The sequence below is a fragment of the Vanacampus margaritifer genome, chromosome 9, assembly GCF_051991255.1.
Source record: "Vanacampus margaritifer isolate UIUO_Vmar chromosome 9, RoL_Vmar_1.0, whole genome shotgun sequence".
NCBI classification, from domain to species: domain Eukaryota; kingdom Metazoa; phylum Chordata; class Actinopteri; order Syngnathiformes; family Syngnathidae; genus Vanacampus; species Vanacampus margaritifer.
In genome coordinates, this window is record NC_135440.1 from 12,506,869 (window position 1) to 12,529,775 (window position 22,907).

The 22,907-nt window shown below is 38.9% G+C and overlaps 1 protein-coding gene across 1 annotated transcript; it reads right to left on the reverse strand.

Moving 5' to 3' along the window:
• Positions 1 to 16,859: 16,859 nt before the first annotated feature.
• On the reverse strand, positions 16,860 to 20,728 carry irx1a (iroquois homeobox 1a). Its single transcript, XM_077575827.1, has 4 exons — positions 20,116 to 20,728; positions 18,167 to 19,244; positions 17,941 to 18,016; positions 16,860 to 17,356 (listed from the first exon to the last, which is right to left on the reverse strand). Exons 1-4 carry the CDS (start codon positions 20,356 to 20,358, stop codon positions 17,281 to 17,283), a joined length of 1,473 nt encoding a protein of 490 aa, XP_077431953.1. The 5' UTR covers positions 20,359 to 20,728; the 3' UTR covers positions 16,860 to 17,280.
• Between the last annotated feature and the right edge of the window lie 2,179 nt (positions 20,729 to 22,907).

Sequence of the window (22,907 nt, forward strand, 5' to 3'; positions counted from 1 at the left end):
ATAATACCAAGGCGACTGTGTTCAGCATCACACATGCAGTTCAGAGTGTAATCTAATTAGATGGTTGTTTAATTCAATAATCAGTGTGTGAGGATTCTAATCACATCACACTACGGGACATTCACTTCTGTATCTGTTTCTCAAACAATTACACAGATCCTTTAAGACTTGCACTCTCTTATCTGAATATACTGTATACTGTATGGCTTCAAATCATGCTGTGTGTGCGCGATACATTTTTACAATAGTTACCTTTAGAGACTTTTAACAGCTGGGACACTCAGTGAGTTTAGCAATTAAATACATAGTGGCCGAATGTGTTTAATCCCTGGAGATGCAAACCTAAACTAACTTCAGGTTTCTGCAAGCATTGTTGGAAAAAAAAGAGTGAGATAAGGTGAAAGTTTGAATAGGATACCTCCTTTCACATGTCCAGAGTGTTTATGTTTCGTTTCCTCTTGTATTCCCTTGGAAATGGTAATAATGTCAAGACGTGCTATGTCTTTAATTAGATTCAGGAGAGGAGGAACTTCCCTCCCAATGTCTAAGACAACAGTGTTCTGTGGGTGTTTGAAAGCAGAGCCTAATCAATTCTGAAGCTAATACCCAAGTAAAATAAATGAGACTTCAAACAAAGTAAGGTGCTTGTCAAGGGACAGAAAAAAAGCACAAAGGGAAACACATACCTAATGTGACATATGCAATGTTTCATCTGTTAAAAAAAAAAAAAAAAAAAACACACACTAGAGAGCTGCGGCCTGTTTAACGTAAACCCAGAGAGGTTGGATTTGTTTGGTGTCAAATCAGTAAATAATTAGCTGATACAGAGCAATGTTGAGTTTCTCAGGAAAAAAATGTAAACACCTGAAGCGGTTTTTCCTCATAAATTACTTCAGGCTGTTCCAGGCAGGGGAGGGACTAAAAACTAAATAGACCTTCAGATTGATCTCATTGTTTACGAGCAAGAACTGTTATTTACTGTGGTCTAAATAAGTCCTCATTAAGATTTTGATAAAATTCAAATAAGATGTTTGTAAGCATTTTCATTCATAATCTTGTAATTTTCAGCTAGCCATCTCTTTGAGAGTATAACTTGGGTGTAATCAGTGTTTTCCCCTCACACCATATACAAGTGTCATCTTGACTTGCATTTGTATTAGATAAACAACAGCAAATACAAATGACAATCAAATCAATTAATGATCCTAAAAAAGTTAAACTAAATGGCAAATGTCTTGTGGATTTGACACATGATTGAGCATTAACAACCCTTTGAAATTTGATTTTTTTTTTTTTTAAAGATCAGGCCATACATTTTGCTCAGCTCTGGAATGCTGTGGGCGTTTCCGCTGAAAGCACTGAAACAGCTCTCTGTTCTATTGTCAGCTGTCAATCCCATACCACTAACTCTAAAATCATTTTTATCCCTACACATCCCTTCGTGACTGAGCCATGAACATATATGTTTAAACTAAAGCCTCCAGTTGCTGGAATATATTACACCAAGTCATTTCCTAAGCCATGATGGGAAGTGCTAGCCACCAGCTAGCTCATGAGCTAACAGGCGACAGCAGGCTACGAGGAGCTGACGCTGTTTACAGGTGGCGTGCTAGTCTTCTGTGTCACCTGCCGGCTTGTCATTGTATCAGTGTGTAGGTCCACATAGTAAAGACACTTAATGGAAAGTCAACTTTTTATTAGCACCTATTAACATTTAGCCTCCCACATACATTAGTGATACATACTTCCAGCAAGTTAGATACCCACAATACTTTGTGCAACACAAAATATCATACATAACACTTGGGGATTAAAATAGAGCAGTTCTGTAAATTGGGGTCAAGTGGTGCCGGCATATTTTGCTAGCTAAGTGTACGCTGCAGAAGCATAAATTACTCTATATAGTGGCGGGCGGGGGACACACGCCGGTCTCGTAACTATTTTATTGGGCAAGCTCCAGTTCATATATAGCGCATGTGTCAAGATACGGTTCTCGAGGGCCTGAGTCCTGCATGTTTTTGAGGTTTCTCTACTCCAATGCACTTGATTCAATGATCAGGAAAATTATCAAGCAGAGTTTGCTGATAAGTTTAAATATGAATCAGCTGTGTTGAACGTGAGAAACCTCTAAAACATGCAGGACCCTCGAGGACCAGACTTTGACAACACTGATATATCGGAGGGACAACTAATGTAACACAATATTCCTGCAATTAAAGGATCCCAACAATCAAGCACACAGTTGCATTTATTTTATATTTCTGGAGTTAAAATTGATGTCAACAGTAAAAATTACCGCCAAAATGACCAAGTAGTGATTATAGGTTTGTATTCTGACAATATTTAGCAGTTTTAAAAATGCCTATATTTTATGGCCTGGAGAATGGTGTGAGCCGAATACTATTGTTGAGCTGTTGGGGATTATAATTTGCATCAATCGATGATTCTGATTTGGAAGATGAAGTGTTTTGATCGTAGTTTGGAAAGATATGGCTTACTTGAACAAGATGGCCGCCTCGCTATAGTCTGGAGCGATGGCTTCTTTCTGGGTTTGATTTGAGCACAACCATGCAGCTCCTCAGGCTCAGTTATTGTTGGAAACCTCCTTGCATGGCTGGACATCATTGTCTCAGTATCAGGGCTATGGACCTAATCGCCGCCATGCTCAGTGGCAGTGAACTTCACGCCGCTAACTGCTAGCTAGAGCATTTTTTTTTTTCAAGATTACCTGATTAACTGATTTCTTTAAAACAAATATTTAAAACAAAAAAGTTTCTTAGAGTTTTTGAGGCCCCAAAATGTCTGAAATCATCTTACTGGGTCCTTAGACTGTAAACATGAAGTATCACAGTTATTTTTCTGACAGTGAAGGTTAATTGATAGCATAGTTGCAGTTGTAATTCTGTAGTCACAGAAAGTATCATCCAAAATGACTAAATTGTTTTGGCTCATGTAGTGCAACGGGATATCATAAGTCTTTGTCAACCTTTTAATTATTTCCGTCACCCACAAAAACGGAGGAATGTCACAGTCAGCTCCAGTGAACCCGCAAGCATAAATATCTGCCGTTTAGCTCCAGGTTTACATTTGTACCCATTTGCCAAGGCTCATTTAAAAGAGACTAACGTAATGTGGAGTGAAGTCACTCCTTGGAAATGTCTTTACAAACTGAACATTATCTGCTGGTGATTATCTCACACCAGTGCAGAAGTAGTGTGATTCAGAAGTGGCCCCCGGGAAACCTCCCTTTTCTTCAGAATTAATGTTTACAATCGTTTAGGGGCGTCTGTGGAAGGCATACAGGAGATAGAGGCGTATGTTTGTCTCAGTTTGGAGGATTGCGGTTAAGCTGAAGCTCATCTGGCAACCTTATGGGCGGCTCATCCACTCGAAAGCTTCTGTCACTCGTTTTTTTTCTCTGGTCTCCTCCCTTCATCCTTCACTTCCTCTTCTCCTTGTTATTTTATCATCTTCTCTTATATTTTCCTGATTTGTCTTACTCCTATAATTCATAGGATTTCTTTGTTTCTGTGTCCAATTTATTCAAATTGAATGCTTTCAGCACATCTTTTTGTTTGGAAGAATCACACTGGCTGCCATATATGTCATCCAGTGGTATGTGCTTATAGCCGAGGTTTAGCCAGTTTTAGCTAGTCTTTCATGTGCGCCTCATGTGTTGCAATGGCAGGAAGTTGATGTAGCTTGTGTAAATCAATTTGTCATATGAGCGCCATATCTGCTGAGTGCATAGGTTCATGAGCTGCATTTGCGACCCAAGTCATGTCCCCCGAAACAGTGCCTCAAAAGTTCTTTCCAATAGAGGAAAACATGACACAAACGTCAGGTGGTACTGCAATTTTGAGTTAGGGTTAGGTTAAGTGGGTAAACATTACTATATAATCACAAGCAAATCATGTCTGTCTGTCTCGCTCACTCCAGAGAAAGAGAGAGAGAAGGGGAGGAAATGGCAGCATGGGGTTTTCAGCTGGACCCACGTGTTTGTTTTACTCCCATGGTGCACCAGGGTCAAGATGCTTTTCATCAGGCCAATGTTCCTGTGGGGCTCAGTGTGCTCTTGTGTGTTTGTTATTGTTTGCAGGTGTTTGAGTTATTGCTATCGTAATACAAATAGTTTACGATATTTGTTGAGGTAAATCACGCATGGGATAAAAGTCACTCACTACAAAGGTGAAGCAGTTGCACGGCTTTATTGCTCACGTCGGGGTCACCAATTGTGGAGATGATGAGACAACGAGATGAAGGCAAGTTATATCTCTCCACACAATTGTATACAAAAATGCTATAATTTTCAAGGATATAATGTCAGGGAGGTACTGATTAGTACAATGGACTGTAATAAATATTGACTAAAGTTTGCCTTAAATAGCTACATGTCAAAAAAAAATACTGTAGCGCAGTTCTATATGACTGCAATATTTGTCAATAATAATGTACATATTGTTTATTATTAACATATTGCTAGTGTCATTCAACATTGTGCATTACAGTATTGTATTTGTAAAGGCAGAATGTTTACACTGGGGAACACATTTTTTGTTGAAATAGGTTTATGTATGTAAATAAAACGCTAAGATGGAATAGGTACAAGCTTTGGGAAAAAAACAGCATTAAACCAGATAAAATTTACAACATTATGCTCATGGTTATAGGATTAAGAGAAAAACAACACTAATCCTCTTAATTGCTACTGTGCTAGATTTCTGTTTGCAGATATTGATATAACGAACTATCACCAAATCTCAATTGTTACTGCGCAAACAAGATGCCACTTAGCTTTAAATGAGTCCAAGCGTAGTCAGCTCTTCTTACTACAGTCTTTCTACATCTTATCTAAAGGGTAAGCTGTGGAGAAAAGAACAATGTGCTAGAAGAAAAAACAAAAACTGACTGCAATTTTGGAGCGTGCCAATTTTACTTTTAATCAGCATAAAAAAATCTAACGTAATAGATTTTTTTTAAATTGTTCCCTACTGCTATTGATTAATTATTGATTCAATTGTATGAATCACAATTTCAAGTGGTGAGTGAAATTGCAAATGTGAGTATTTTTCATATAATGAAGTGGAATAGCAATGAAGTCAACCCGGGCCGCGAGTGCTGGATAAACATTTGGCTTTCCCCTCTGCCTCCGCCTGTGGCTGGATGATGAAGGGCAGATATACAGCACTTCAGAGTGTGCCAATTAACAGCCCCAGCAACGGCCGCCACACAGGAGGGCCCCTCATAAAGACCCACCCTATGGTGTAAGCCGTGCCATTTCCAAGTACTTTATGCGGGGCCGAGTCCATAGACAGCTGTTACACTGGCAGGTTTTTAAGCACCCCGAGCGTGTCCGACAGACCCGGGAGTTCATAAAGATTTTCTCAGCAAGCGCTTTCGCAACTTAAGCAAAGGATACATGAGAGGTGAGTGTGTGAGAGAGAGAAGGAAGGTGAGCAAGGCACATGGGATAGAGACGCTCCACTTTCTCGCCAACTATTTAGCCATCTCTTCAGAGCAGAGATTGTAATATTGGGCAAGCCAACAGCATGCAGAGGATGGCCTGCTGAGAACTTGGATTTTGAGATAAGTCCAGTTGTCAATGCCCTTACCAAATACCAACAGTTGGCACTGAAAGAATTTTGATGCATATTTCAAAGGCTGCCTTGAATTCAAAATACAGTGCACAACAATTTCAGTGACACCAATGTAACCTTTGTTCCCGCTAGAGAAATCAAAATGCCAGTTCACAGTTTTCAATAAGCGTCCATAGAGAGGAACTATTTTTGTTCACTTTTAGGTTGCGACTAGTTTTTTTGGCATTGCATGAATCAAACTACTTTTAGAGATGTTCTTTGAAGTCGATGTTGGAAACCGAACATCTGCTTGAAACTCTGTAAAATGAATTGTTCGTGATGCTACAGACAAGCTCGGCGTAACTGTGATTCTCAGTGCAGCAAGGCAAATGTTTTTTATTAGATAGAAAAGAATGATCATTTTCATTTTAATGGATGGATTGATGGTACAGCTGTGCTATGTAGGCCTATTGTACATAAAAAATGAACACTAAGCTAAATGTTTTTTTTACCCCAAACGTCTTGAATATGAATTAGATTTCATTAAAATGTGTGTTGATATGATCATGCCCAAAGTAGTCATGTTTGGAAGTAGAGTGGAACTAGGGTTAACTAACCCTAACCCTAACCCTACAAATTTAGAATTAATTATCCTATTAATTATTTGATTATTCTATTACTTGGGTAATTCCACCCAAACCCCCAAACACACACAAACACTGCCCAAAGTGCCCATACATCTACAAATAATTCTTTGGTTACTATATTAGGTTAACACTAAACTCGCTTAAAAGTAAACAATATTTTATACAAGCCAGGTTCTGAAACTTAAAAAATAAAAATACATACCATAAAATACCCAGCTGTGATTGTCACGCTAACTTGCTCTTTATTTTTTGTTTGATGTTAATTCGATTTAAAAAAGAAAACAAAGTAGTGTAGTTGTTACCTCGTAGCGGGTGTCGGCCAACCGGCCGCCGGCTTGTCGTCACGTGGGTCGCATTACCGTGTTCAAGTCTCCTATCTGCACCAGCACTGCTTTGCTGTAATTCCATAAAACTTTATTTGCGTCCTTTTTCAGTTTAAAGCAACCACAAACCCTTTGGCATCTTCATTTCCATGGACTTTTGACATTTGAAGAGCGTCCGCAGCAACAAACGTCCATGTGGAAACATGGGAGTGGCAAATAAATACTGCAAATAAATATGGTTTTAAAGTTATTAATGATAGTTTTGTTGCAAAAATGTTTGTCGACCAATTTTTGTGGTAGACTTAACCGAGTGGGCCTTTTTTTTTCCAGCCTTAAGTGAAACCACAAATGTGAAACACTCCTGATGTCATACAATTCACTACAGCACTACCTTGAGTTTTCCATTAGGGAGTTATTTTTTTATTTTGTTTAATTTATTTATGTAGCCTATTTATTTATTAATTTATTTATTTTTTAATTTTTTGCTTTAACTTCACCTTCTTCATTCATGTTTTATTATTACATTTCGATGTTAAAGGTCCTTGTCACAAAAGTTTTTGCAGATTTGCGACCCCTCTGGCGAAAAGTGGAATGGAAGCCAGCGATGTGCACACGCCCAGCGTGCCGAGACGTTAGTTTGTGGTAGTTTTATTGCATATTGCTTATCATAAATAGACCCTATCGCATTTTCGTGACGAAGTCTTACCTTTTTAGCAAGACGAAAGCAAGCTGTGGGTCCCGTTTCATCCTTCTCCTTTTTCCACCTACTCCAATATTAACGCTGCTCCAATATTGATCCACGTCCTCCTGCGACGCTTGTGCGACTTCAGTTTTGCCGTTTTTGTCACACTAGACAGTGTTATCCTTTCCTGCTGGTTATTCTGACCGTGGTCGGGGGACGCAGGGGAGAGTTTTCCCTCGGTCAGGGTCACCTCCGTGGACAACTCCTGTTGCATGTCACCAAACTTTCGGACAAAAGGAGCCACCGGGAGACGGAGGGTCGCACTGCAGTCTTGATTTATCATTATTTTGACACACTTTTTTATCTGCTGTCGCACACACTTGTGTCTTTTCACAGTCTCGTCCACACACTGCCAAACACTTCCGCCTTCCCAGCGCTTCAGTGGAGAGAGAGAGAAAGCGTGCACGCGCCTGACATCACAAAAGCTTAAAGATTCAGTCCCGAACACCCGATCATTATTTCACTGTACAGGCAAATAGGGACAACAGCCATTGTGCCACAGTAGTGCCTCCTGTACATTATGCAATTCTTAAAACATGTGTGGGTGAAAAATAGGGTTATTTTAACACTTCATTTTACGTCAATATTACGACATTCACCTTTTATATTTGTTATTTTATTTACTCATTTGTTAAAAGCGTATCGCAAGGTTTAGCTCTACAGTTTATAAAGTTTTTATGAAAGTGATAATTTGACCTTGGGACTAATAATTGTTGATCAATCAATCAATCAAGTAAAGATTTTTTAAATGTTTTGGGAGGACAGGTAATATTTCCAATTCCAAACAAACAGTCCATAGTCAGTTTAAAACATCCGATGACTAATTAATTTAAAAAGGATTTCCCTGCTACTGTATCAATACCTTGCACTCTCAGTAAAGGTCTGACGGCATTGTTGCCGTTGAAAAAAGCAAGTAGACTCTGAGCTGACCACATGTTAGACAGCATTGGCCACAGATGTGCTCAGATGGATCACAGAGAAAAGGCGATGGCATTTACTCAAGATGTGGAAATGTATTTTTAAACTTTGATGTGAACATGATTTGCCCTGGAAAAAAGCTTTTGTTCCTGTGATTCACATGGTCTTAATAACAGAGTTCATACATATTTTATATCTATTGAGAACAACAGTCTGAAGTCACGTATGGCCATCGGCCCTTTGTGAGGACTCCTATTAGAATATTTTAGCTGAGCAGTTTGGACGTGGCGTGATTTTATGCAGTTTGTTCCAACCACTGTTAAATTGCAGAGACTGACATCCACATGGAATATTTTAGGACTAGAAACAAAGAATTTTGTCTACAGACAACCAACTTGTGTATGTTGTTTCCAGAGAAATATGTGCTGCAACATATTCATGAATCAATTGTGTTTCACTTCAAAAAGATTGTCTGACAAATCGGCGCAAAACGTAGAGAACTAATTGCAAAAATCACAGTGTGAAACAATTATTTTTGGTGAATTCTTCAAACATTGGCGTGACTCCACATATTTGGATCATATTCTGAAGATATCATAAATCTTTGTTCTTTGTAACACTCTCGCACCAATGCATAGTTTCCCATAAATGATTTACTCAGAAGATCACAAACTGGATCCTCGGGGGAGTATAAAAGTTGGCCTTTCCCCACTGAATTTGCATGACATGTATTAACACTGCCAAACCACCTGTTCTGGTGGATAGCTTTTCAGTTAATATTTGACATTGCTGGCTTCTGTCGAAACTTTCTGCATTCTGCACCATGTGACAGGGCTAACATTACACGGGGTACTGTACAGGGCAATGTCAGGCGTGAAGAAAGAGCCTCCGGTTCAAGCAGAGGCAAATGGTATCACTGCGGCGGATCCCGGCTCTTTAGTTCTGCCTTGTGTGAAGTGATATTTCCAACACATTGTGCTCTTGTCCCGCTCTTCTTCTGTTTCAGCACTGGCAGGTGACCCGGCATTGGATGTACTAGCTACAGTACACCGGGTGACAGCATCTGACATTGTAATTGTCTGCTCTGGGCAAGGGCATGGTTGGTGTAATACATCTTAAGTTTCCTTGCAGCAGAAATAATTCATAACGAGCATTGGGATGTGTTGCTGGTATCTATAACCTCGTCTGGGCAAGGTGCTGGAAATTTAGATTTACAACATTCCGTTTGTGGCTAAAATAACATGGATTGGAAAGAGTCAAACACTTTCCTTTTTATTATTATTATTATTATTATTATTATTATTATTAAACTAAATTGTAACATTTATGCTGTACATTTTTTGACACTCTCTTCCTTTTACACTTGTTTATTGTTTATTAAGTTGTGACAGTGGAAATGATCATTAAATTAAATGATTATAAATAGGGATGTTTGATACTGCTTTTTTTTCAGACCGATACCATGTACTGATACAATTAGTACTTTGAGTACATAAACATTAAAAAATAACAAAAAATCACAGACAAAAATTTTAAAGAAGAATCTTTATATCCCAATATAGCATTTCCCTTGAATTGCATGAAATGGCAATTTTCTATTCTTCTATTTTCTCATTTCTAGTTCCTGGTCATAAAATGACCACAAGAGGGCAATCTTGAGTACAGATATCTTGAAATAACACCTGGTATCAGCCCGATATAGATTTCTGTTATTGATACTTGCCCATCCCTAATTAGAAATAATTCAAATAAGGATGAGTAAGCATCGATAACAGGTATCATACAGGGCCGATCGATACCCGGCTTTATTTCAAGCTATCGGTACACGCGACGGCGGCCCATTTTCTGGCCACAACAATTGCCATTAATTTATTGCAATTTTAAGGAAAAATGCTATATTGTAATATATAGATATTTCTTTAAAATTATATGTTCTTGTTTTTTGGGTAAATTTTACGTATCAAAAGTATTTGTGGTATAGGTACTTGGCATTGGTATCGGTTAAGTTCTCGTCGGTCTGAAAAAAGTGTTACCGAGCATCTCTAAATTCAAAGATAAATACATGTTAATAAATTCATAAATAATATCAAAATCAAACTAACACACATGGCACATATTTGATCACATGGCACATATTTGATCTAGATATTTGAAGATGAATTTTACTTGTGAAAAGTGAAAAATTGTATTATGATATAACAAATACTGTATATTGCATGCAACAAAATGGGGTGGGGTGGGCTAGATAAGAATAGAATCGTAGCGTGTAAGAGCAAAAATGTCAATTTTATATTGGCAAACGCGATGTGCTGCATTAGATGTCATCTTCTGCACAGCACATGTTCAGGAGCTGCATCCTCTACTAAATGGATATTCCTCTGCTTTAGCTGCAGCTGTGCTATGAGACTTCATATAGCCACACTCCACTTTGTACAGCCCCGGGAATTAGCCTAAACGACAATGGCATAGCATCAGAAAGGAAGGCAGGAAAAATGGGACTTTATTATCTGTCGCTGAGGAACTGTTTGCGCAGGGGGAAAAGGGGGTGCGGAGGCTCCCGGCTTTCTTTGTCACGTAACTTATTGATGTGAAAATGTTCGTTCTTCATTTGACTTAATCAGGTGACAAGATGTGCAACATTAAAAGCAAAGATATAGATTGGATAGTCCATTATCTATGACGTGTAAGAATTAAACTACTACAGCAGTGGTTCTTAACCTGGGTTTGATCGAACCCAAGGGGTTCGGTGAGTCATTCTCAAGGGTTTGGCAGAGGTCAAGAAACACACTCGGCTCAAAAGATTTGTGATGACCATCATTGGCTTTAGTTAATCACGCTACATTGTGGGGCCTATCTGTGCTGCAAGGAATTTGGTGCACTAAGTAGTCGACTTGTCACTGTTGTGATGGTATGTCGTGTGATTTCTTTATTATTATAATCCCTTCAAACTGGTCGGATGAATATGTGCAATATGAATTCACATGTATGGTGTTCCACAGGGTTCAATTGTGGGGCTTTTGCTGTTTTCATTGTATCTGGTGCCGCTGGGTTCCTTCTTAAGAAAACGGTTGTTTTAAAGTGCTAAAGATGTAGAGTTGAGTTGAGTGATGGAAGTCAGCATCCTAACTGCATAATTTGCAATGCCGAGTTAAGCAATTTGAGTTCAGTTCAACAAGATATGTAGTTAATACTTCAGTAAACTGCATGAAGATGCTAAATACAAGAACACAATGCTTTCTGGATTCAAGGTGAAAGCCAGATTTGATGAAAAGGCTAGTCTCCCTGTTCATTTTGTTCACCAGTATACCACCAATACGTTTTGAATTTGGAAAAAAAAAAAGTCATATTTTATTTTCCAATAAAGAAGGGTATGGTGAATGTGCATAGGAAACTGCTGGGGTTGATTACCTCCAACAAGGAGAACAACCACTGTGCTACAGACATATTCCCAATGCCAAACTGCATCAGTACTCCATCCATGCTTGAAGGAACATTGTGAAACAACCCTTCTCCTAATAAAAGAAGAAGTGTGATCACACAGAATCAAACTTTGTCCAAATGTGTTTGGGGAGGGGATTCACTTCAAAGCGATGGCAACAACAATGCCGTCTGTCTAATTGATGTTTTGAAACAAATGCCAAATGTAAAAACTTCTCTTCTGATGAGTGTATAATTACAGGGAGACAATGAAATGCTATAAATATCTCTATCATTATTAACCCCCCTCAAGAACATGATCCAAACTGATGGATAATTAAGGCAAAAATAATGTAGCAATATTGTGTGGTACATGCAGCTTTTGTGTGTTGTTCTCCATTCCCTAAATATCCTGTGCTGCTGTTGTGCAGGAGAACTCCTGCTTTAATTGCTTGCTGGAGTCATTAACGGAACAGAAGCTGGCCCGAATTTTGCGAATCGGAACACGAGGGTCCTCGTGTGCTTCTCGTGCGCTCGTTGGACTGTCAGTGCCCCTTTGAAACAACACACACCAGGAAACAACTTTGATCAACAAACATGTAGCAAACAAGGAGATAATAACTAACCTCCGTGTTTAAGTGAGCGCTCTTAAAATAGACGTTTTCCATTCTACATCAGATTTGAGGAGAATATTTTGGATATTAGGCCTGCTAATTAATGCCCCAGTATTTGGCACGGTGCATCGACTGAGCGCCAAAGAAGCATATTGTATCATTGAAGAGTGGAAAAAACTTGCTTTGTAACGTCTTTCTTGCTCGATCAAAACATGAGAACGGAACTTTGAGCGGCCGTATAAAAGATGACCACATGACAACATGAGCTACGGAGTGTTTATTTTCAAGTGTACGGTGTCTAGAAGCCAGGCCAGGCTTTGGTGTCAGCGGGGGTCTACATGGGTTGTCGAGTTGTCACGGAGTTGTTGAACGAGCAAGTACCAGCGCCGCGTTTCTATTTATGTTGGCCATGCTGAGAACCCCCTCGCACCCTTTCAGAGGGAGTGCAATCCCACTGGTGTCAATTGTATCCGCCATTTTAAAATTTTGTCCCAGTTATAGTCCACTTTCAATCACACTTGTTAGTTTTTTATCATTGTTAGTCAACCTATTTAGTCAATTTTTAGTCGACTATAAATCTAGCATTTCATTTTTAATTTAATCAAAGAAAACATAATTTTATTCATTTAGTTTTATTCAACAAAAACTGTGAACGTTTTATTTTAGATTTAGTCAGGATAGTCATTTAACCCCTGTATATTTTTTGTCAGCAAATTATGTTGAACATTTCGGATTTAAAACTATTTCACATAATATTTTCTCTCATCTTTGTGATCAAAAACAACTTGACACACAATTATAGTAGATCAACAAGTGGCTACTATGGCTCCATGCTATGAACTACTGGTAGTAAATTAGCCATCATTACTTAGTGGTCAGATTAACATATTTTTTGGAACGTTATAGTCGTTGGATTAATGTTACGTTATAACTATAATTTACTTTTTTTTTTGTTTACCATCCACCGTAAATCTACCTCCTGTCTGTCACATGTGTTTGTACATATTGCTAACTAGCTTGCGAGCAGCAGATTTGAAAGGGGGTGTGTCACTGTGTGTCACATGACAGTGTCATCTCGTTTTTGTTCACAAATTAAAATGTCCGTAGATTTTAGTCCACTTTTTATTGAGAGAAATACATTTTCATCTTGTCTTCATTGGCTGATGAAAATGCATACTGATTTAGTACCAGTTATTGTTTATTAATGAGTAAACGTTTATGTTTTAGTCTAGTCTAGTCAAGTTTTAGTCCGGTGAAAAATGTGCGTTGACAAAATTACTTTTATTTAGTTTTCATTGACAAAATTAACTCTACATGCCACTTCTGGAAAGAAAAGCCAGCGACCAAGGCATCCAATCCTTATCGTATGGCAAGAACAACGAGCCAAAGAACACGATGTGGATCAGGGTTCCGTAGTGGCCCCGCTGTGGCCGCGGCCAACTTTTCTTTGCTTGTTGTTGTTGTGTTTCCCACCACTGAGGCCACGCTGAGATGGCTTTTGTGTCGGCCTTCAACCAGTAGTGCACTCATGAAACCAGATAAATGGATTAGAGAGGGGGGGGGGGATATGGGCGGGCATCCTTGAGGATAGACAAACGAGATGTTTAAGTGAAGACGGGGGATTGGGAGAGGAAGAGGGAAAGACATTTGTGTTGGACAACAAGAGGTCGAGTCTGTTGTGCTGCCAAAAAAGACAAGACAGTGATAAACTTTCCTCCCCATGCAGTCACCCCCCACCCAACACCCCCACCCCCCACCCCTTCACACACACACGCTGTCACAAACACAATTCAGCCCTAAAATGAATGGATTGCCACACTATGACATGTCTCAGTTGCAGGGGGAGATGGTCCTTGTTGGACAACAAAGGACATTGGTAACATGGGGGGGACAGCCTGTGACAGAATGCTAAATTGTTTTAGGGTCAACAAGTTATTGTCTTTGCGTGAGCCGCAATTTCTATATCTCCTGTTTCAGCACTCAGTCCTTACATGGAAATAGCCGAAGCTCTTGTCGCCTTTTAAACTGTGTATTTTCAATAATGGGGCAATTACTCTAAAATATTTACAACAAATTTGCCATTACAGCACACATCTCCAATGGTAAAATTCAAGCAGACATATAATTGTAAGCATATTTACACCGCATAATCCCAAAGTGTTTTTTATAAATATATTTATTTAAATTCCTTTCTCTAGATCCTCATCTTTTTAATTCACGGTCGTTATTTTCTTTATTCCTGCATGTATTGTGGCCCGGGGTGTGTAAGGAAGCAATGGCTGAAAGTGACAGCCTAATTATCAGCTCCAACCCTGCTCATTACGCATTAGACAATCCAGCGTACATCCCTTACTAAATGAATAATTTTGTATATATTATGGAAACACAATATTATGGCCTACAGCTAGCATCTTTGCTCAAACCTGAAGCTGTTTGACGACAAAGGGAATAAATGTGACGCATGGAGGTTATTTAATTTCTGTCCAAAAAGACAGCTCATGGGTGGATGTCGGACAGAAGCGTGAAATTCACACACCTGCCTTTTCGGCCGCAATATGAATTAATGTTGCCAAAGACTACATATGAGCTGAACCTGCCAAGATTTTTTTTGTATGGTCATCACAGGGCTGAAATTACATGAACCAAGTGAGCCCTAGTTTGGATCAAATAAATGCCTTTTTATAGCATAGAATAACAACTAAAATAAAATACTCAAGTGAAAATGAATATTTGCATTGACATTACACATGTTGTTTGTGTGCTGTGTTTTCAGCATATATTTGTTTTAATGCAACTAAAAAAACAGAATGACCCCCGTTCAACCTTCAGTGACCTTTTGTCAATTTTTCAACTAGGTCGTGGCTGTGTAAAAAGCAACAGCCATTTAAGTGACACAGATTTATGTACATAGACTCCCTCTGTTCACCTCATGGCCAGAACAAATCATTTTTCTAAATATATATTAATGCCAACTATATTATTTTAGCATACATTTTCTACAACTGTTAGTTATATATAATATATACATAACTAATATATTCTCATACTATATTAAACTGATCATCTTTATCTATAGTTAGTTAGTTAGTTAGAACCAAACACATAACTATTTAGTATTATAGTATTTACTAAAGTAGGCCTATATAACCCCCCCCCCACACACACACACACACACACACACACACACGTTCTCTCTTTTTTTTTAATAAACAAGCAAAAGCAAAAACAAAACAAAAAAGGTTTTTACTATAGCCAACTGCAATAGTGAGTTACTTTTGACATGAAATATTAAAATAATTTGTCTTTTTGGTTATCATGTGTTTTTAGTATCAAAATTAAAACTAAACAAAAAAAAGATTAAAACACATGGGTCACATTTACTGATTTTGGAAACAACCCAAGTATTGGATTTTTACACAATAGCTTTTTTTTTATGTAACGCTATTATTTTAGCATCCATCAATCAATCAATTTTTAAAGTGCAAAAACACCATGGAATATGGTCCCTGCACTTCACAATAATAATCACGCTCAGTTAAAATACTTTAATAAAATCAGGTAGGCCTACAAAAATAAAAATAAAAAGATTCTAAATTTATTATACCAAATACGTCAAAGTATTATAAATTTATTAATAATTTGCCACCGATACAATTGGCCGTAAATGTTAATTTAACAGGATTTATTGCGCTTTTCAAGTAGAAAAAGTCCTTCCGGCTCCCGCCTATAGAGGTCACTGTGATATAGCAAAACTGACGTGGGTTTTAGACAACTAAAATCATAAATCCTTAGGAACGGGTCACTTTGCACATTATTATTTGTAACTAAGACAAAAACTTTCATTTTGAATAAAAGATACTAATGTTTTTTTTTTTGTTTTGTTTTGTTTAATTCTTGATTGTCACCTAAAATATTGGTTCAACTTAATTCAGGTCAATCAAACGTTGAAAAAATACTTTAAGGCGAGGCAAATGTTAATGTTGTGTAAAAATAGGCCATGTAAGAAGCATACTATTCACGTATAATACTTTTTCCATCCCTCACTTAAACTCAATCTTAAATCAATATTTTGGTCGTCAACGGAGTCCCCAAAAGTTGATTTATAGTAATGATCTCTATCAGCCTCCGCACAGACAGCATCCCCAAGCACTCACCCCTCTCCCAACATCAACAATGTCACTCTGCCCCTCCCCCGATCAAATAAAAAAAGAAAATATTAATAATTTATCTTCGAATCGACGTCTCCCCCTGACAGATTAGATTTTAACCATTTGATTTTGTTTGGACTGGGCGTTCCCATATTATTACTTAATGACCTTCCCAGCTGCTCCTGTCCATTTTCTGTCACCAGCAACCATCTGGACACTTATTAGCACCTCAATGCATCCACGCTGCTTTCCTCCAAAACTTGAATAAAATTAAGCATGCTTATAGACTTGCCAATATTTTCTCTCTCTGCTCTCCATGCGCCCAATAAGTATTGAATTAATAATAAATGGTAGCAATCTGTAATGATAATAATAATAATAATAATAATAATAATAATAATAATAATAATAATAATAATAATAATAATAATAATAATAATAATACAGAATTGCTGTTTCCTTATAATTCCAATATTTCGTTTATTAGGCAAAATATACGATCTGGACAAATTCCTTCAACGTTTACTATTTACAAATTTAAATCACATCATATTTACATTAAAAGAAGGACACCATAAACACAAGGTATAATAATATTATTATAATAATAACAAAGTAAAAAGCCTACCAAAAGTGCCCCCATTTGTCTGGGTAAAATTGAGAGATCGATTAACATTATAGGCGCGATTATAGGCTGCACAACAACAGAGGAAGTATTCATCCATCTATTTTTTTTTCCATCCACAGGATATTACCGAATAACGCCATTTGCTGCGACTGCAAAGACAGAATGCTATGCTGCTTCATCATTTCTCATTGTCCTTTTTAGGGAGGGGTGAAGTCTCTTTTTTTTCGTTGTCTTCTTTTTAAGCACACAAAAATAAAAAATAAAAACTCAAGCCGAAGAGAGTGCAGTGAGGACACGTTGTGTAGCGTCTTGTGGTGTCCTGGCACTAGAAGGTAGGGAAGATCTGAATTTAAAAAAAACAAACAAAAAAAAAACATGAATAATAATAATCATAATAATCATCATCATAATAATACTAATAATAATCATAATAATAGGTTATCAAAAAGCCAAGTGCGACCTAAATTATAATTAATCCAAATATTATTCCTCCAAAGTGCAGGGGCAATTTTGTACTTGAAACAGAGGTAAACCTTTTTCTTCCCTCTTTCTGTGAGAGCGCTCCCATGGGCTCCGGGACTCCCAGGGGTCTTTAGCGAAAGCACAGCCCAGACAGAGCCCGTTTTACTCGGTGACTTGATAAGTAGCCACACTATCCCCGCAGGGGGAGGAATTAAAGGGGGTGTGGGATGAAAGTCAAGACCCCTGTCACTCGCAAAGCAAATTGTGCTTTATTTGTTTTACTTTCTAGTCTTTTTTTTTCTCCTTTCCAAATGCACTTTATTTGTACACTAATTATCCGTGCTGCGATCTAAACTGGGGTGCAAGTTTAATGAAACACCCAATTTTACTTGTCCCAATTGAATTCGTTCATTTTTTATTTTTGGAACAATTATTAAATTATATAATGATCAAAATGAGTCTCACCTGTCATGAAGGGGTCGAAAAGAAGGCTTCAGTGTTGGCGTTGGAGGCGAATCACACCGTACACCATTTTCGTGTTCTAAAAGGAAATAATAACGTTAACCGAATGCCCCTTGGCTTTTCTCTCTAATGGCGACGCCGGCTTGAATATTGTCACGCTAATATTAGAGCCGTGCACGTTTATTTGCTGTCACACCCTATTTTAGGAGTAATGTTGTCATGTTCTCACCTATGTGTTTGGGACTGTCCATTGGGGCCTTGCTGTCTTGGCTGAGGGCCGCTGCAGCTGCCAGCGGGGACACCACCACTGACGTCGGCTGCTGCTGTTGTTGCTGCTGGGCCGCCAGGTGGTGATTCTGGTGCTGATGGTGGTGATGGTGGCTCCCCAGAAAGGATCTGACGTTGAGAAGGGAGTTCTGACCCAGAAAAGCCCCGTTTGTCCAGTTGTGGAACTTTCCAATCTGGCAAGTGTACAGTCCGTGGCTGGGCAGGAAGGCGGGGTGGGCTTGGATCTGAGGATGGGAGGGGGGCGCTGGAGCAGAAGGGGACGTGGGTTTCTGGGCTGAGGAGTCAGGGGTTGTGGCTGTTTCTGCTAATGACCATATTTTGGGTTTATTGTTCGAGGGCAGGGGGAAGCCTCCAGGTCTGTCCGGGGAAAGAACCCTGGTGGTATTGTTGGTACCGTCCGAGTTGTCTTTGCAGCCCTGGTGAAGTGTAATGGAGCTTTTGGATTTGTCCAAGGCCTCGTGGCCCTGCAGGGTGAAGGCCCGTCGTTTCTCCAAGCTGTCCAGCTCTCCCACCGCGTCCCCATCACCTCTGTGGTCCCTCGAGCCCCCGTCGGATTTATCATCGTCATCCTCATTACTCTGATCCCCGTCGTTATCGTCTATTTTGTCTATGTCTATGCTCTCCAAGTCAATCTCCTCCTCATCCTCATTTTTCTCTGCCTCGTCCCCGCTGCCGAATAGATGACCATCCTCCTCGTCCTCTTTGCTCCTGCTCCCCCATGTCACCTTGTTCTCCTTCTTCAGTCTCCTCCTGGCGTTGGCGAACCAGGTGGACACCTGCGTCAGGGTCATCTTGGTGATGATGGCCAGCATGATCTTCTCGCCCTTAGTCGGGTAAGGGTTCTTTCTGTGCTCGTTGAGCCAGGCTTTCAGAGTGCTGGTGCTCTCCCGGGTGGCGTTCTTGGGCCTGGCTGGGTCCCCGTACTGGAACTGGCCGTATGGGTAGAAGGCAGGAGAGGTGTGAGCTGCGAAGCTGGCCGGGTGCACGCCTGGACTATCCTTCAGGTCGTATTGGGAGCCCTGGAAGACGAATAAGGAAGAGGGACGTTATCATTAGCTATTATTATTATTCTTCTTCTTATTATTATTATTATTATTATTACTATTATTATTATTATTATTATTATTTAATTTTATATTAAGTAAAAATGTATGCTTGGTTGCGTCACGTGTAATTAAAGTTGCATGAGTAATTACATTTTAGGTCGAACAACTTTTCCATTACTGAACTTGGAGATAACAAACTTTCACGAGGACTTCAAAACTTCTCTCAAACAGTTACTTTTTTATACCCAAAAATATTTTTAGTTAGTTTTTTCCTTTTTAATGTTATGACACCTCAAGTGGAGCATAATGAATTTTTTTACTGTCGCTTTAGTATTTTTTCTTTCATGCATTCGTTAGACATTCGACAGATTGTGATTTTTTTTTAACCTCCAAAATTCTTTAATTCTAATAATCTTTTACCTCAGTAAAAAGACACCCATAGCATGCACATAAAATAATAGACGTAATATGTGTAAATAATCGATAAATAATGTTTTCTCATAAGTTGCATTGGAACTTGAAAAAAATGTGTATTGTGCACTTAAATTAAAATAAACACACTGCTTTAATATAACAAAAAATCTATGTAATATATGGTTGAAAATCTTCTGCTATTTACTGTCAGCTTTAATTATTATTACTATTCATACAATTACAAAGACATGTCATATTATATTTTATTTAGTTTGCGTAACGTTCTAAACACGCCACAATTAAACAAAAAATAGTTTAAATCGCTAACACAAAGTGCTGGCATTATTTCACATTTACGATTAAGTTAATCTGTAACATTTGAAGTCCGTTGAGTTTTTCATTCACGCACATTTCCACACGACTTTCTTACCATTTGTGAGAAAAGAGCCAGATCCGCGCTGGTGTAAGGTAAGAAGGCGCTGTAGTTGTGCGCGTACGGGTTGGCGTACATGCCCAACACGGACGTGACGGCCGCGGCGGTGGCTGACGGACTCCCTCCGATTTCAGTGCTCCCTCCCCGGGAGGACGGCGTCAGCACTCCCGCCCTGTCGCCCCCGTAAACCGCCTGGGAGGCACTTAAGTACTGGGGGTAGCCTAGCTGGGGGAAAGACATTTTCCTCCGCCGGTTCGACGCTTTGCACTGCGCGGAACGTCCACAAACTGTGCGTAAAAAAAGTGGGCACGAAGGTTATAAAAAAAAAAAAAAAAGAAGAAGAAGAAGAAAAAGAAAGCAGATGAGTTGAAGGGGAAAGTGTTCAAGAAGTGAGAGCTACTACTGACATGCAGGCGGTAGGCAGTGGAAACAAGACTCTCTTAAATCTCAGCTTCCTCTCTCTTTGGCTTGCTCAAAGTCCGCTTGGATGTGATGTGATCACCAATTGCGCACAGACTGACGCGCCTGGCCCTGAGGTCTCCAGGCTGATCTCTCAGATACAATTTGAAGTTGAAGCTTTGATTGGCATCCCCTACTTGAGCCGACAAGCTCCTCCTCGTTTGGAGCAATGTGGGATAATGTGAATATGGAGTGAGCGCACATTGGCTGAGGCCTCTCTCTCTCTCTCTCTCTCTCTTTCTCTCTCTCTTTCCTCGCTCGATCGCTTCTCCCGCTCGCTTTCTCTCTCTCAGCCGTGTTTGGACTTATTGTATGTTAAATGTTCAAGCTTTAGAGTCCATTCAACGACGGCGTTGATTGTTGTATGACAACCTGTCGTCGCGATTTTACAGCTGTCCGACAGCAGGGGAAGTAAACCCGGCAGAGGAAGGAACTTACTTGGAATACATTTAAATTGTAATTACAGCCGTCTTTAGGAATTAGTTATTTGCTTAACACGGGGTGTTTAGTTTAAATCTTGATGTCTAACTTAATACTGTCATTTTCCCGCGATATAATAATTTCTGTTTTATCGAACGCATTTATTTACAACTTGATAGTCCGCTAAATACATTTCAATATTTTTATTTTTATTTTTACACGTGCTCACCTAAAATATACATTCTGTTTTGTAGATTGTTTTTACTTACTATATTTTTAATTACCACTTCTGTAGTCGCCTTTGATTTCTTAATGTTTTAATCAACCAACCCCCCACCCACCCCCGCCACCTCCTCTTCCTACTTTCTCTCTCTCCCCCTGTGTGTGTGTGTTTTGTGCGCGTGTGTTTTTTGTGAACTTAAAGCAGATTGTTGTTGTCCTTTGTAACAGCAGAGCCACTTCACGTTTTTTTTTCTCTCTCTCCCTCTCTCGCTGCTTTCAAAAGGAATGAGGAAAAAGCTGCAGGGACAAACTCAAAGTGTATGCAAGTCCCACAATATGATTATGGATATTTTCAACTTGTAAACTTACGAGATGGTATGACCACATTCATATGCATAATACGTTTAATCGATTATAATTTAGAACTGAAGTTTCATAATAAAGGGGGAACACGTGCACGTTGTAGATCCCCCCCCCCCCCCTCTTGAACCGTTTATCCAATTTAGACTTGGTTCCTTTTCTGCCCTCTCCTGACACAGTTTGGAGAGGATCGGGCGTTCATATCTCAACAGTAAAACAGTTATATATTTTTTATTACTAAATGTGATGCTTATAGCGCCCATCTCCCAAGTTAAAGAGGGGCTATTCTAGATCTAGATTTCAAACCGTTAACGACTGAATCCCAAGAAGTCAGTATAGATTCTGATCTGCACCAGATGGCTCCGAGTGGATATTGCCGAGCGCCGAGGATCTGTTAAAAAAATATCTGAGGGGCACTGATGGTAATCTGGGTAACACATCAGAAAAAAAAAGGGGGGGGGGGGGGTGATGGCAATAGCGATAACCCGCTGTAAATTTGCGCAGGAAGGGCAAATATGAAGGTGCGATGGGTGAAGGGGGGTGCTTATAAGGGATAAAAAGAAAAAAAAGATCCAATTGATTAGAATTAATAATAAAAACAGAACAAAAATCAAAAATACACTTTGTAGTATAATGCTATTAAAAATTGTGGTTATACAACCGCTACTACTAATAATATAAACACGATCAAAATAATAATAAAAACAATAACACGAGTAAGACAAAAATACAATAATTAATCAAAGCACTGCTCCAGCTGCTATCTCCATTTAATCTCTCTTTTCTTCTTCTTTTTTTTTTTTACAGATGTGATTACAGCCCAGTCTGTGACATTGCAGAAAATCCCGCGGCTTCCCATATCTGATATTTTTATCATGTAAATCTACAGGAGGCTCTTCATTAGCTGTTATGCCTTAATGGCCACATCCAGCGACTGTGCAAGTCAACCTAATTGTTCCATTACGAACTCAGCATGGAATATGTCTTATCAGCTGTGAGTTTATCTTCTCGCTTGAACATTCCAATGGAGAACATACGGTATATATTGTTTATTTTTGTCAATGCTGAGATAAAAAATCTACTGTTCAAAATCAGAAGATAGATTTTAAGTTCATCATACAAATTTAGAGCCAATTGGACTATTAAGTTTAATTTAACTACAAGATAATAATTCATCAAAAAGACTGAATGTTAATTGAAAAAAAATAACACTTGGGTTATTTGGTTATTTATTGGGTTACAAAGTGTTGGGTTGGCTATATTTAGTGTGGGTCATTATAGACACCCTTGAAGTGTTAAATTTAACGCTTTAGGAGTCGAATTAACAT

Bases quoted from the DNA above. Each gene is read 5' to 3' on its own strand.
- irx1a (XM_077575827.1), bottom strand. From the start codon at position 20,358: ATGTCTTTCCCCCAGCTAGGCTACCCCCAGTACTTAAGTGCCTCCCAG. The intron at 18,017-18,166 runs GTGAGAACATGA...ATTTCCTTTTAG, and splicing joins GGACAGTCCCAAACACATAG to AACACGAAAATGGTGTACGG. The intron at 17,357-17,940 runs GTGAGACTCATT...TTTTAAATTCAG, and splicing joins TTTCGACCCCTTCATGACAG to ATCTTCCCTACCTTCTAGTG.